This window comes from Protobothrops mucrosquamatus, unplaced genomic scaffold, assembly GCF_001527695.2.
Source record: "Protobothrops mucrosquamatus isolate PMUCROS unplaced genomic scaffold, P.Mucros_1.0 scaffold106, whole genome shotgun sequence".
Taxonomy (NCBI): Eukaryota; Metazoa; Chordata; class Lepidosauria; order Squamata; family Viperidae; genus Protobothrops; species Protobothrops mucrosquamatus.
In genome coordinates, this window is record NW_015386478.1 from 1670332 (window position 1) to 1684002 (window position 13671).

Consider the following 13671-nt stretch of genomic DNA (forward strand, 5'->3'; position numbering starts at 1 on the left):
CAATAAATGGGTTAAATAGATTTAAATTTCAAAATAATATTGATAGATGAAGTGCATTTTTAAACTCTCCATGGTTCAATTTGAACTAGATTCTATATTTTGTTAAAATAATGTGGAGCAAGTAACCTTTGCTAATCTGAAAACTGATAGTCATTAATATCTAATATCATTAATGATGCACAATGGGTCCATAAAAATCTATATCCAGTTGGGTGTTTAGTTTGGCTATAAAAATCTGTTAGATACTGGTGAGCCTCCCAATTTTGAACTTTGCACCTATATTATCAGTAATTTAATTCAATATAATAATTGATACGACAAATCAGTTGCTTCTAAATTCATTTACATGCAATTCTCAGGTTATACCCACTGATTCAGGGCAAAGTTATGATGGCACTGAATAAAAGGACTCACAAAATTGCAGTCACTGAAGCATTGTCACTATTCTGTGTTCGTGATTCAGGGGGTTGGAAAGTGGCTTGCAATAACGACAGTTGCAGCACCCCAAGATCACATGGTCACCATTTGCTGCAACCTTCCCTGTCAGTTTCCCACAAAATCAATGGGCAAGAGGTCACGTACCCACTTTCACTTTGTAGTGCCCACCTGCAGCACCACCTACTCACAGTACCTGCTTGGTCACCCATACTTTGTAGTATCCACCCATAATCCATAATGCCCACTTGCTATACCCACCTGTACCTCTCACCCACCAACCTGCTTGCCTGATACTTCCACCTCTTCCTGCTTACTTAGTTCCTTACTTAGTGGAGTTATGATAACAGCCAGGATTGCCATTGCTAAGTAATGGTTACATGACCTCATACTTTACAACCACATTGTTTAGTGATGGAAATTCCAGCCCCAATTGCCATCATAACTTAAAGGAGTACCTGGAAATATTATTACATTTAACATAAATCACTTAAAGAGAAGTATCAGCAGGCAATGTTCAGTCAAATATCCTGACTTTCATTTTAAGTCAATATAGCTGTCTTACCTTATATAAATTGAGAAAGTTCATAGTTTCCCATACATCATAGAATCAGTATGAAAAATACTTCATATTAGCTGGATAAAAATCCTATTTAACATTAGAGGGGGAGAGTAGTTATCTAATTACATCTACTTTCATTCTAAAGATATCTCAAAACTGCAAACCTCTACATTACCGCAGTTCAACTATGAAACCCACAGGACAGCTTTTGCAAGTAAAACTCAGTGTCAACTCTGTGACGAATCTGAGTGAAGCCATTTGGCTCGTTTTCGGTTGCCACCAGAATGGGAGGGGGATGGTGGATTTTCTGCTAGCCTAAACAATTCTCTGCCCTGTGGGAACCAAGGCCATTTCTGTTCGTTAGACTGTCAGGCTGAAGTTTCTGTTAGAATGCCTGCCAAACTAATCTATTGGGAAACTTAGTTGATTGCATAGTAATGGGGTGGGAAGTTTAACTTTGTATACTGTAACTTTTTGGAGGAAACTTTAGTCTTGGTTTTATTTTTGAAAGTGCCGATACTTTGTAGCCAATAAACATGCTCTTAAAGGAAACCTCAAGCCTCTCTCTGAGTTCTGTTTTAGTTGGTCTCATCTATCGGAACCATGACACTCAGAGGATTTGAACATAGCACCTTTCTTTGTGGAATGGGTGATATGGAAAAGTAACATTGCTTGCTTTACAAAATGAATTACATACCTGTGGACAGCTTTAGAAACTTGTCTTTGAACAGCCAGATGTCTGCCTTGTAATGCATAGACAGCAGATGCAAGAAGGAACCTCTTATAAACATTCTCTTTTTTCCCCGTGTGCTTTAACAGTTCTTTAAGTGCTGCTGTTGCAAGTGTAGCATCCTGCTTGATCAGCCCTAAACTACACAAGGCTTGCAGGCTTTCCATATTAGGCTCCTGTAATATAGAACTGTAAATGCAACACAGAAAATGTATTACTCTAAGGAGTATCGCCTTAAAGTATAATATGAAGAGTCTGTTGCAGACTCGGCACAATATTTACAATTCTAAATGCTATCTTATACCTGAAAACTTTTATGCTTATGAAGCATTGCCAAATGCTCGGGGGGGGGGAAGCTTGTTCTACATTTAGAACAAGCATCATACATCCAAATTAACCTCATGAAAAAGATGGTAATAGGGAACAAATTGGTACAATATGTCTCAGCCCAAAGCTTGATTTTATTCATGATCCCGTCAGCCTTGAAAAGAAATCTGATCATGCTGTTGTGTCACTGGAGTTGTGGAAGAAAAGGCAGGTGCTGTAACCAACTCATACATATTTCATTCTCAGCTATACTCAACTATGAATTAAACCCTAAAGGACCAAAAAGTCAGGCAGATATATTTTGACCCTATCCTTAAAATATCCCACATCAGTCCAATTTGGATTTCCTTCTATCTAAACTCACAAACTTCTGTACCTCTGTATAACTGAGGATTATCTTCCAACTCTGCACCTTATTATGACGTGTTCTCACGTTTCTAGGCACTCACCACCAGTGAGTCTGCTATTAAACAGAGCACGTGCAACATGAAGGAATGTAACTGCAACCCTTGTAAACGAGGTTTCTTCTTCAAAGCATGCCAAATTTCCCTCCCCCCCCAACCAAGCTATAAATTTAGATTTTGTGACTGCATTGTGCAATTCCTGAGAGGAGACATTTCCTGTTTTATCTTTCTTTTTTTAAAGAGGTTTCTGCACATCCTGGGATTCCTTCAAGTCAGTAAGGATCCCATTTTGCCTACAGTTCTCTAAGCTTATTAAGAGGGATTAGGATGACTCTAAAGTACTTTAATAGGTTTAGAGTGATACGGCTGTACTTACTCCTTACCATTTAAATAAGAGGGTCTTTGCAGCATCCACTCGATTTTGTTTGTATTCTATTATTGCGAGGGCTGTTAATATATATGCTTTATCTTGCTCAGACTCTGCAATTGCAAGTGCTTTCTCATAAGCTAGGAATAAAAAAAGAAATTCAAAACAATGGGAAGCAGCAAATTTCATCAAATACTTCTCCAGAAGGAAGGGGATGTATAGACACACATACACACATGCAAACAGTGCGCCTGTGCTCATAAGTGGGGGCAGGCTACTCCTGAATTTTGATCATGTGGCTGCAGGGTGCTGCAATGGCTATAACTTCAGGCAAGGGTTGTAAGTACATTTGAGTACCATTATAATTATGAACAGTCACTGAAAGAATGGCTGTAAGTCAAGGGCTATCTGTGCATTATTGCTTCTGATTTTGAAACAGGTAGGTTAAGAATTGCCACTGATAGAAATTAAGGCCTATTAGAGTTTATAGACCCCCAGTTCAACAATCTATGTCAGCACAATAAACAAGCATGGAACCAAACTGCATCTCAGGCCTAAGAAACAAATTTAATTTGGGCAAAGCTTCAGAAGTAACTCACATTGTTAATAATTTCTGACTAAGCTGCACTTTGCAGGAAGATTTGATGAAATCTATCTACGATTATTCTTTCTGGGGATTAAGTGCTTGTGATCTTAATACTTTACCAAGTCATCACAAAATCTAAATAGTGATTTTTCACACAGATTCTTCAGAGGAGATACTGTACAAGAGAAACACTTACCCTTCTGACTTTCATGGAAATGTCCTTTCTTGAAGTAAGACAGAGCAATTCCTACAATATCATCAAATTCTATCAGATGAGTTGCCAAATAAGCTTGGATGGCATCATCACAACGGCCAAGAGCACTTTTAAAAAGAAACAGAACTAAGTCCAATTAGAAAAAAAATTAATCACACACATAAATTCAGACTAAAATTCAAAATTTGTTGGGTGAAATTTTCCCCTAGTGAATAGTGCTTGATAATTTCACAATTTTGCAATGGTACTACTTTAGAGGAATGGTGAAAATGCATGTAATAATGTGGCGAATGATATAAAACCTAGGTTCAGAATTGAACTGTTTGGCTATAAATATATCCAATGATAAAATTTAACAGACTGAGTTTGACCTGTACATCTCAATGTGTTTGAATCTGAATTGTTTCTCCATTACATATTATAGGAACTGATTACCTAAGTAGGGGATTTGTGCCTTGAGTCATCAACATTTACAAGGGACATAGCATAAGTGCTATTATCATTAGCAAGTGAGTGGGTGTAATTTTAAATATCTCTTTTCTAATTTGGTGGCCTTTTTTTCTGTTTCAGTAAAATGAGAGTTCCTGTTTTACTTCATATTTAGACCAAAAAGAAAAAAGAAAAGAAAATTTGCTGCCAAATTTTTGTGACATGATTTCAGGAGGTTCTGGGTTTGCAAAAGAATGACTGGAAGCTCCTAAGTTGATTTTCCAGTAGTTTAAGAGACATGGTTTTCATTTACTATATGCTTTCTAGAACTGAGAATCTTAATTTGATAAAAATAATAATATTTTTCAACTTACCAGAGTGATCTTCCATAATTTCTCATCACTATATTATATCTTTCTCTATCATCAGAATTTGTCAGCAATAGGACTGCTCTGAAAAAAGTATCATAAATAAATGTCAGTAGCTTTCCTATGAAATGCTTGAGAAGTTAAAAAGTCAATATTTTGATTACAGAGAGACACTATTCAGATTTTGTGTCCAGAGCTTTATCTTTATCATTGTATTTGCTAAAGTCAATTTTAGGTATACAAGTCTCACCAAAAGGATTAACGAAGAGAAGAAATAGAATTTTAGAACTAGAAAAGTATGACCTAAGGTTTAGATGGCATGGCTTTCTATGATACAATAAAGTAAAAACTAATGTAGCTTTTAAAAATCATTATATTAGAAGTGCTATATTAAGAATATGGAATAAATATAATCCCAGATTGTGCCCAAAAATGCCTTTATGTGTTTTGGTACAAGATACATTTTATTGAAAAGAAATAGCAGGCAAAGAAAGATGGTTAGCCTATTAAAGAGTTGTTTTAACAAGAGCATGGAGAATATAAAATCAAATCAAAGATATTAACTGACTACAGAGGGATTTAGTTTTGAACTGTTTACATATGCATAGTTAAGAGAAAGATTTAAGATAGATAACAGGAATTTGGAATTGAACAGCACAAGAAAGAATCTGCAACCAAATATATATTACTCTACTTGCAAACTTTCAAGTTGCAACTTTTACCAATACAGTGGTACCTCAATACTTATTGTTAATTGGTTCCAAGAGACACAACAAATACCAAAAACAATTAGTATCAAACAATTTTTTCTCAAAAGGAATAATATAGTGAATCACAAAGCAGCCAACATCGACAAGTTCTAGCTTGCACATTGAGTACCAAACAAACGATGAGTACCAGGACAAAATATTTGGGTCAAAATGTGTTGAGTACCAAATTCAATGAGCTTCAAAGCAGTGGGGTACCAAGGTACCACTATATAAACAAATTTCAACCTAGAAGATCCCAGAAGCTGAGATAAGGTTAAAAAGGGTTAGTTCCCAATATGCTGCATACTTATATAGTGCCACCGAAAACTAACCCTTTCACACCTTCTCCTGACTTCCTTTACTGCCACTTACGTAAGATAAGAACTGTACTGTGCATGTCTTTTTTGCTTGTTAGATTTGCAAACAAAACAAATTTAAAATCTCTCAGAACATAATCCGTTTATAAGTAGACTCTCTGTATGTACAAATGATGAGCATGTAATTGCCAAAATGTATAATCTTTTGTTGAAATTTGAAATGGAAAAATAATAAGTAAAAGAGCATGATAAGACAGGCTAAAATATAGAATGTGGAATATATGGAATATATGATTGTTGGGAGCACTATGCAAATAATGTTTACATTGTAAACCGTCTGGAGAGTGCTGTAAAGTACTATGGGGCAGATATATAAGTCCAAATGCTATTGCTATAGTGTGGAGCAATGGGAGAGCATGTGGCTGAAACATTTAATCTAAAATGGCTGAAAAGACTGAAATTTGTATTACGTTGTAAGTTAAAAAACAATGAATTGTTGGTACAGAACTTCAGAAAAATTAACTAGATTGTATGAAGGTACTTCAAATGTATGTTGGAAATGTGGAAAATATGATGGGTCATTTTATAATGCCTGGTGGACTTGTAAAAAAAAGCCAGAAAATTTTGAGTTCAAATACATATTATGATACAAAGAACTTTAAAGATTAATATTCAATTGAAACAAGAATTCTTCTTGTTGGGACTAATGGGTAGACAATTAGAAAAGAGTTATGAAAGGTTGCTTTTATATATAGCTGCTGCTAAATGATTATATGCACAAAAATGGAAAGACTCTGAAATATTCATAATGGACAAATGGCTGGTGAAGATGACAGAATTAGCAAAGATGGCAAATTGATTTGTTTGAATGGCAAAAGACAATAAATACATTTATTAGTCACTGGAAACTCCAAATTGACATGTTTGCTGAAAATAGAAAAAATGAAGTTGTGATGTATGGGTTTGATAATTAGAAAGGATAGACTATAGAAAGAAGGAAATTGTGTGGAACCTTAGAGCAGGGCTTTTCAACCTTTTCACAGATTGTACCACTTTTAGGATATGGCAATATTCAAGTACCACTTGATGACCAAAAAAAGGGGGGAAAAGTGATAAAGTACAGATAGTCCTCAACTTACAACAGTTCGCTTAGTGACTGTTCAAAATTACAACGGGACTGAAAAAAGTGTCTTATGACCATTTTTCACACTTATGACAGTTGCAGCATCTCCAGGGTCAATCTACATTTGGATGCTTGGCAACTGATTCATATTTATGATGATCACAGTGTCCCAGGATCATGTGATCCCCTTTTGCAACAAAGTCAATGGAGAAACCAGATTCACTCGTTTTATATCCTCTTCTCTCCCCCAACCTTCTATATCCTCTTCTCTCCACCCTTTTATATCCTTTCTTTCCTTTATATCCTTTCTTCTCTCCTTTTATATCCTATCTTCTCTTCCCTGCTGCTTTTATATCTTCTCTTCCCTTTTTATATCCTCTTCTTTTCCCTTCTTTTATATCTTCTCTCCCCCGCTTCTTTTATATCCTTTCCCTCCCCTCCTTCTTTTATATCCTTTCTCTTCACTTTTATATCCTCTCCTCTTCCCCCTTCTTATATCCTCTCTTCTCTCCCCTTCTTTTATATCTTCTCTTCCCTTTTATATCCTCTTCTCTCCCCCTTCTTTTATATCCTCCCCTCTTCTTTTATATCCTCTTTTCTCTTCCCTTATTTTATATCCTCTCTTCTCTCCCCCACCCTCCGTTTCTCCTCCGTGCACCTCGAGCTGATTCCTCTCAAGGCTGCGCTTCTCCGTCTCTCTTTTGCAGTCCCCTTCTCTTTTCCCAGTTGTCTTTTTTTTCTCTCCCTCTTCCGCCAAAACCTTCTCCTTTTATAGCCCCTCTCTCTCTCCCCCCCCCTCCTCTTCTCTTCTGGGTGCGCTGAAGCACCGATCCTGGGGCTTCTGTCTCGCCTCCATAGGCCTGCAGAAGTGCGCGCCAATCCTGGGCTTCTACCCAGCCTCCATAAGCCTCCATAAGTGTACACCGATCCTGGGGCTTCTGTCTTGCCCCCACAGCCCTGCAGAAGCATGCACCGATCCTGGGGCTTCTATCTCACCACCATAGCCCTGCAACAGCCCCGATCAGCTGTAGCTACCCGCACTGATCCTGGGGCTTTTGTCTTGCCCCCCAAAGCCCTGCAGAAGCATCGATCAGATATAGCTGTGCGCGTCGATCCTGGGCTTCTGCCAAGCCTGACAGCCCTGCAGCTCCAGCTGTCTCTCTCTCAGGCTTGTGCAGTGCTGCCGCTGCTTCAGCTCATTCCCCTCCCCCACTACACTTGTTTAGAATGGTTGCGTACCACCTGCCAGGTGCCAAAGTACCACAGGTGATATGCGTACCACTGGTTGAAAAGCCCCGCCTTAGAGAGGGTAATATTTGTAACTGCTGTGAGAAGACCAGAAGCTGCTTCTCTATAACTTTTTATTTTCTTTTTTCTATTTCTTTGTAAATTTTATAACTTATTACTTTTCTTTACTTTACTTACAAAATCATTCTGGGAGACTGAACAAAAGCAAGAGCCATTTGTGAAGTGTTTAAAAACTTATGCTTGGGACAGTAGAAGTCACATGAAGTTTTGCTAACAACTATTGTTATTTTAATCTTTTTCTATTTTCATTACTTCCTAACTTTCAAGACAGAATTTAATGCAGGTAGTGGGCATGGGTAGCTACAGCTCATTAATGCAATAGGAAAAAGCATTTAATCTTAACTATATTATTTTTGCCAAGCAGAAGCAACTGAACATGATCTGCACTGCCTTTCAACTCCTTAACTGAATTTTTTAACATCTAAAACATCTTTCAGTGACATATAAAAAAGCATGGAGACTCTTGAAGTATGTGGAATTCTGCAGTTCAGATGGCTTTACATTGCTATAAGGTAAGACCAATAAAGATTATTTTAATATACTTCTGGTGTGTATGTTGTATTTACTGGGGAAAACACTGAAGTTGCCATTGATACTTCAAAATGTGTATTTAAGAAGGTTACCTTTGATATGTATCTGCTGCCTGTTTTTTCAGCTGAAGATATTCATTCAAATAACCAAGCATTGTGAAAGCACATGCATCATTTTGGATTCTTTCTGTGGGGGGAGTACAAAATGAAAAAAGAAAACAGGAGAGCATACAAAAACAATCTGAAATTTACATCCCAAAACATGCTACTAGAACCATTTACAGAACTGAAAATACAGGTATTTCAGATAAACTACACTTATTCCATCATCTGTGGATTAATGTACAAACGATACGTGATCATTTCAGATACATCTAACTTCAAGAGTGCGCATTTAAATCTTCTTTTACACGTTATCCTTTGCCATAGAACAGTTAGTATCCTAGCATATTTGGAGACTACAGCTTTAAAAATTGTCATACTAATAGCTTCCCAATAGCTCTGGAGGGTACCAGATTGGGGAAGGTTGTGTTATATCTCCACGTCTGGGTTTTATGTTTAGCATATTTGTAAAAGGAGTAAGGGAGAAAAGGATAAGAAAGAGAAAAGAAAAGGGGTAAGAAAGAGAAAAAAAAGGTGTATCACTATTCTAGGTTTAGGCTATACAACGTAGCAGCAACTCTGCTGCCTTATTGCCTTGTTCCCAATGGCGGCCACTCTAAGCCTCTGGGATCTTTAAAGACACACCAAAAAATGTAGCAGCCCTTCCCTGCTTCTCCAGTCTCTGGAACGTAGATGTATAGTGGAAAGGTTCATTGAGGTTCTACTAAACTGTCATGGCTAAGGATAAATTATAAATTGATTATACATGAAGCAGCAATGAATTTGAAACTCATTGAAAATTGCTCCAAACATGCTTCCTCTTTTCTGTTCCAAACTTCACAATCACTGGATTCAACTTTGACCAATCTAATTGAAATCATCTAGCATTTTAAATGTAGGATGGAGAGTGCCAGTTTGGTGTAGTGGTTAAAGGGCTGGCCTAGAAACAAAGAGACTGTGAGTTCTAGTCTTGCTTTAGGCATGAAAGCTGCCTGGTTGACTTTGAGCCAGTGTCTCTTTTTCTTAGCCCAACTCACCTCACAGGGTTATTGTTGTGTAAAAATAGAAGGAAGGAATGAGTACTACATATATTAGCCATCCACATCAAGTTGTTTATAGAATACAGGTGGGATTTAAAAAAAAATCTTCAAAAAAAGTTACCTGTATATTTGGTTAAAGCAACTTGTGCTGTTGGAATAGCGTTCATCTGAAGGATGTTGTACTTATATAGTTCAGTATTTCTGTTGGTTTTATCTTGCAAGGTTGAGCACACCCAATAGGCATAGCCTTTTGCACCTTCCGTCTATTGGAGAAGAACTGGAATTAACAACTGCTCAGGAAATTGTTTTATTGTTACTTAAGCACATGCCCAAGAGTTAGACATCTGGTTGATTTAGCTAACATCACAAATATATTGAGGGTAAAGACTGAATCAAAATTACAGCTCTGTTTCAGAACTGCCATATAATGTATCTGATTAAATCAGCTTACATGCATGCTGAGTTCAGTGGTGTGTCTGAAGAGATCCATTGTTTCATAGCTGCCAACAGTTTCTGCAACAAGGGCCTAACAAGAGAATAAGATAAAATTGAAAACTTAAATTTATCTGCTTTGACAATACATGCCTCAAACATAGCCTGTTTATTCCTCACCACAAGTTGATTAACAAAAAGTTAAAATCAAGTATAGCAAAATGTTATTTGAATCTAGCTAGTTTCATTTACATCTGCAGAATAATAGCTCCAATCTTAGTAAATGCTTCCACAGTGTCTGAAAAAATAACCATAGGCATTAAATGCCTTATCACAAAGTGAAAACACCACTAAATGTAGTCATTGCTGAAGGTGCAGCATATAAAGATCAACCAGTGATAGAAAAGAAACTACCTTGTATTTGAATAAAAAATGTTCTATCTATATTAAATTTAAAGGTATACCAGTGATTCTCTCCATCTCTTTTCCTATCTACTCACCCACCAAGGTCAAGTGTAGGGATAAACCAAGGCATATACTTTAAGTAACTTGCTATATTGGCAATTTGATTAATAGGAGCTGTATTAAACATGTGCTGTTTAAATCTTAATAATGTTGCTACATAAATATGCATTTGAAAGAAATTAGAGACTCTACCTGTCCAATCCAACAGGTTAGATGGGAAGGTTCCAGAGACTGGGCTACTTTGAAAGCTTCATGCGCTTGCTGGAAGAGTTACATAAAATCAACACAGAATTATTAAATTGGGTGAAAAGGATTAAATATGTATTAAGTAACTATGGAGAGAAGCAACCTAGAACTAAGGAGAAACTTCCTGACAGTTAGAGCAATTAACCAATGGAACAACCTGCTTCCAGAAGCGGTGAATGCTCCAACACTGGAAATTTTTAAGAAGAGACTGGATAGCCATTTGTCTGAAATGGTATAGGGTTTCCTGCCTGAGCAGGGGGTTGGACTCAATGACCTCCAAGGTCCCTTCCAACTTTATTATTATTATTATTATTACTATTATTATTATTATTATTATTATTATTATTATTATTATTATTATTATTATTATTATTATTATTATTATTATTATTTGTTTATTTAATTATTTTCTACTCCCCTTTATTATTTTTTACAAATAACTCTTATTTTCCCTACTAAAACAGCCCTATGAGGTGGGTTGGGCTGAGAGATAATGACTGGCCCTAAGTCACCCAGCTGGCTTTCATGGCTAAGATGGTCTCACACTTTCACACCTTTGCCTTAACCACTAAACCAAACTGTACAGTCATGATTTTTCTACTCATAGGCTTCATTCAAACTTCCATGGCTGCCATACCTGGACTGCAAAGTTTCAGATCAGCACTATTTAGCAATAACTAGCAGACAACACCACCTTCAGTGGGGCAGTTGCTGCCTGTATCACCACCCTACCTTCTCCGCTGGCTCTGTCCCACTGCCTCCTCCCAAACATCAGCTGGGGGCGGCAGGCTAGGTAGTGGCAGAGTGGATGGTGGTCAAAAAGTGCAGAGATAGGGGGAATTAGGTGGGCGGGGGGTGTTGAAGCAGAAGCAAGCGTTGCAGGGCTGTGGAGCCTCAATCTGCTGGAAGGAGCTTGTTGGGCCTTCTTGAGATGATAATGAAATGGAGCCAGAAGTTTGCACAGGACAGAAGAAGTGTGAGGTCCTTCCTTAACAACTGCAACCAGGACTACCAAAGCTAACATCACTAAGCAATGCAATCATATGACATTTCAGTTAATAACCATTTTGCTTAGTGATAGAAATTCCAGTTAAAAGAGAGGTTAAGAGAGAAATACCTGTATGTTCTATTCTATATTTATAAATATAGTGTTAAATACATTTCTTTTGTTTTTGTTGCTGAAGCCTTTCAGCAATTCCTGAGGTGTCTCTAGGTAACAACTAGATTGTGCAAGAGATCTAACTGTAGCAAGACATGCTTAATGATTCTGTTCATCACCGACGATTTATATATAAATAACTATATAGTGCTAGCACAGTGATGGCGAACCTTTTAGAGACCGAGTGCCCAAAAACTGGCCCTGCCCCCGCTCCACCCCCTGCCCCGCCCCTGCCCTGCCCCCACCCCGCCTGCCCGCAGGGCCATTCACCGCCTCCAGGGCCCACCGCAGATCGCCCAGCAGCACCATGGCAACCACGTCCTCTGCCCGGGCCCCGCAGCATCAACTGTGCACAATGGGGTGTGAGGGCAGAGTCTTGTCTACGCTGTCTGGCTGCCATGTCTGGGCCACGCTCGGGGGCAACTCTCCTCTGGGGGCCTGCTGGTGAGGAGGGGGTCACGGCGGGAGGCTGCTGGTGAGGAGGGGGTCACGGGGGAGGCAAGGCTGGGGCAACGGCACATGTGCTCACAGAGAGGGCTCCAAGTGCCGCCTTTGGCACCCGTGCCATAGGTTCACCACCACTGTGCTAGCATCATACAGGTTTTGGATTAGGAAGATCCAGTTTCAAATCTATCCTTACTCTCATGGGTCAGTATTCTCTAGACTTATGGCCAGCCATTCTCTCTCATCCTAACCTACAAAATTATTTTGATACAATAACTTTCCAAGTAAGCTGCCTTGAGATTGTACAGGAAAGATAAAATAAAAAAGTAATAAATATTGGCACCCAAATTGTATATATTAATATTTAATTGCTCCAATAAGTTATTGGGAGTGCAACATTTTGCATTGTTTCATTACTGGTTATATGTCACATACTTCCTTGTACTTAATCATTTTCAAGAAGATATTGTTCAGAAGCATCATATAAACACATGCACTTACCTCTATTTTTCCACTTGTTAAATACAAAACTCCCAGATTGGTCCAGGCAACCACGTTCTAAACAAAAGAAAGGGGGTTTTCAAAGGACGAATTTAAGATGCTGGTAGTCTCCTTTAAAATAGATACAGCTATCAAGAGTACTTACAATTTGATCAGTTTGAATAGATTTAATGAATGCATGTTGAGCAAGGGCGTAATTTCCAACACCTAAAAAATACAGATTTGTCTGTAACACCCTCTGTGATATTAAAACTTTAAATTATGGGAAAAAAATAGGTTTACATTAAAACGTACCTTTGCAACAGGCTACCACACCAAGGGCATTCCAGTAGAGATGATTTTTACTGTCTAATCGCACTGCTTTTTTCAGGCACTGGAAGAGACTGAGATCTCAGTATTGTAATTCAACACTGTGTTAATTCAACATGTGTCAAATGTTATATACCATGCTAAGGAATATGGTACTTTATCTATAGCTTGGAGATGCTACAAAAGCAGTAAGCTTAATATTGTATATTGTACTGGAGAAATTACCTGTATGGATCTCTCTAAAAGTTCACTGATTTCATTTTTGTTACTGTTACTGTCCGTGGCTGCAAGATGCTGCACTTGATTATAATAATTTATTCCAAGATCACACCATGTATTTGGTGAAGACATCAGTTTCAGTCCTCGACCATAACATCTGCAGAAACATGAAGAGAACTACTCGCATTAGCAAAACTGATGGAAATGGAATTATATACTTAAGGGTGCTTTCAAGGATTACAAAACTTTTCTGTGTGATAGCAACACTGCTCAATGCAAACCAATAGACACTGAGAACACTTAGT

At 37.9% G+C, this 13671-nt stretch overlaps 1 protein-coding gene across 1 annotated transcript in view; it reads right to left on the minus strand.

The window, feature by feature from the left end:
- The window catches only part of TTC37 (tetratricopeptide repeat domain 37), a gene marked incomplete at its 5' end in the record, with an annotated part of 33712 nt that extends 20189 nt beyond the window's left edge, over window positions 1–13523 (minus strand). The window contains 12 exons of the mRNA XM_015812678.1: window positions 1695–1916; window positions 2842–2965; window positions 3608–3732; window positions 4429–4506; window positions 8543–8636; window positions 9713–9854; window positions 10043–10117; window positions 10681–10749; window positions 12839–12895; window positions 12984–13045; window positions 13133–13211; window positions 13373–13523. Of these exons, the coding sequence (XP_015668164.1) occupies window positions 1695–1916; window positions 2842–2965; window positions 3608–3732; window positions 4429–4506; window positions 8543–8636; window positions 9713–9854; window positions 10043–10117; window positions 10681–10749; window positions 12839–12895; window positions 12984–13045; window positions 13133–13211; window positions 13373–13523 (1278 nt within the window). The remainder of the gene's footprint in view (window positions 1–1694; window positions 1917–2841; window positions 2966–3607; window positions 3733–4428; window positions 4507–8542; window positions 8637–9712; window positions 9855–10042; window positions 10118–10680; window positions 10750–12838; window positions 12896–12983; window positions 13046–13132; window positions 13212–13372) is intronic.
- Between the last annotated feature and the right edge of the window lie 148 nt (window positions 13524–13671).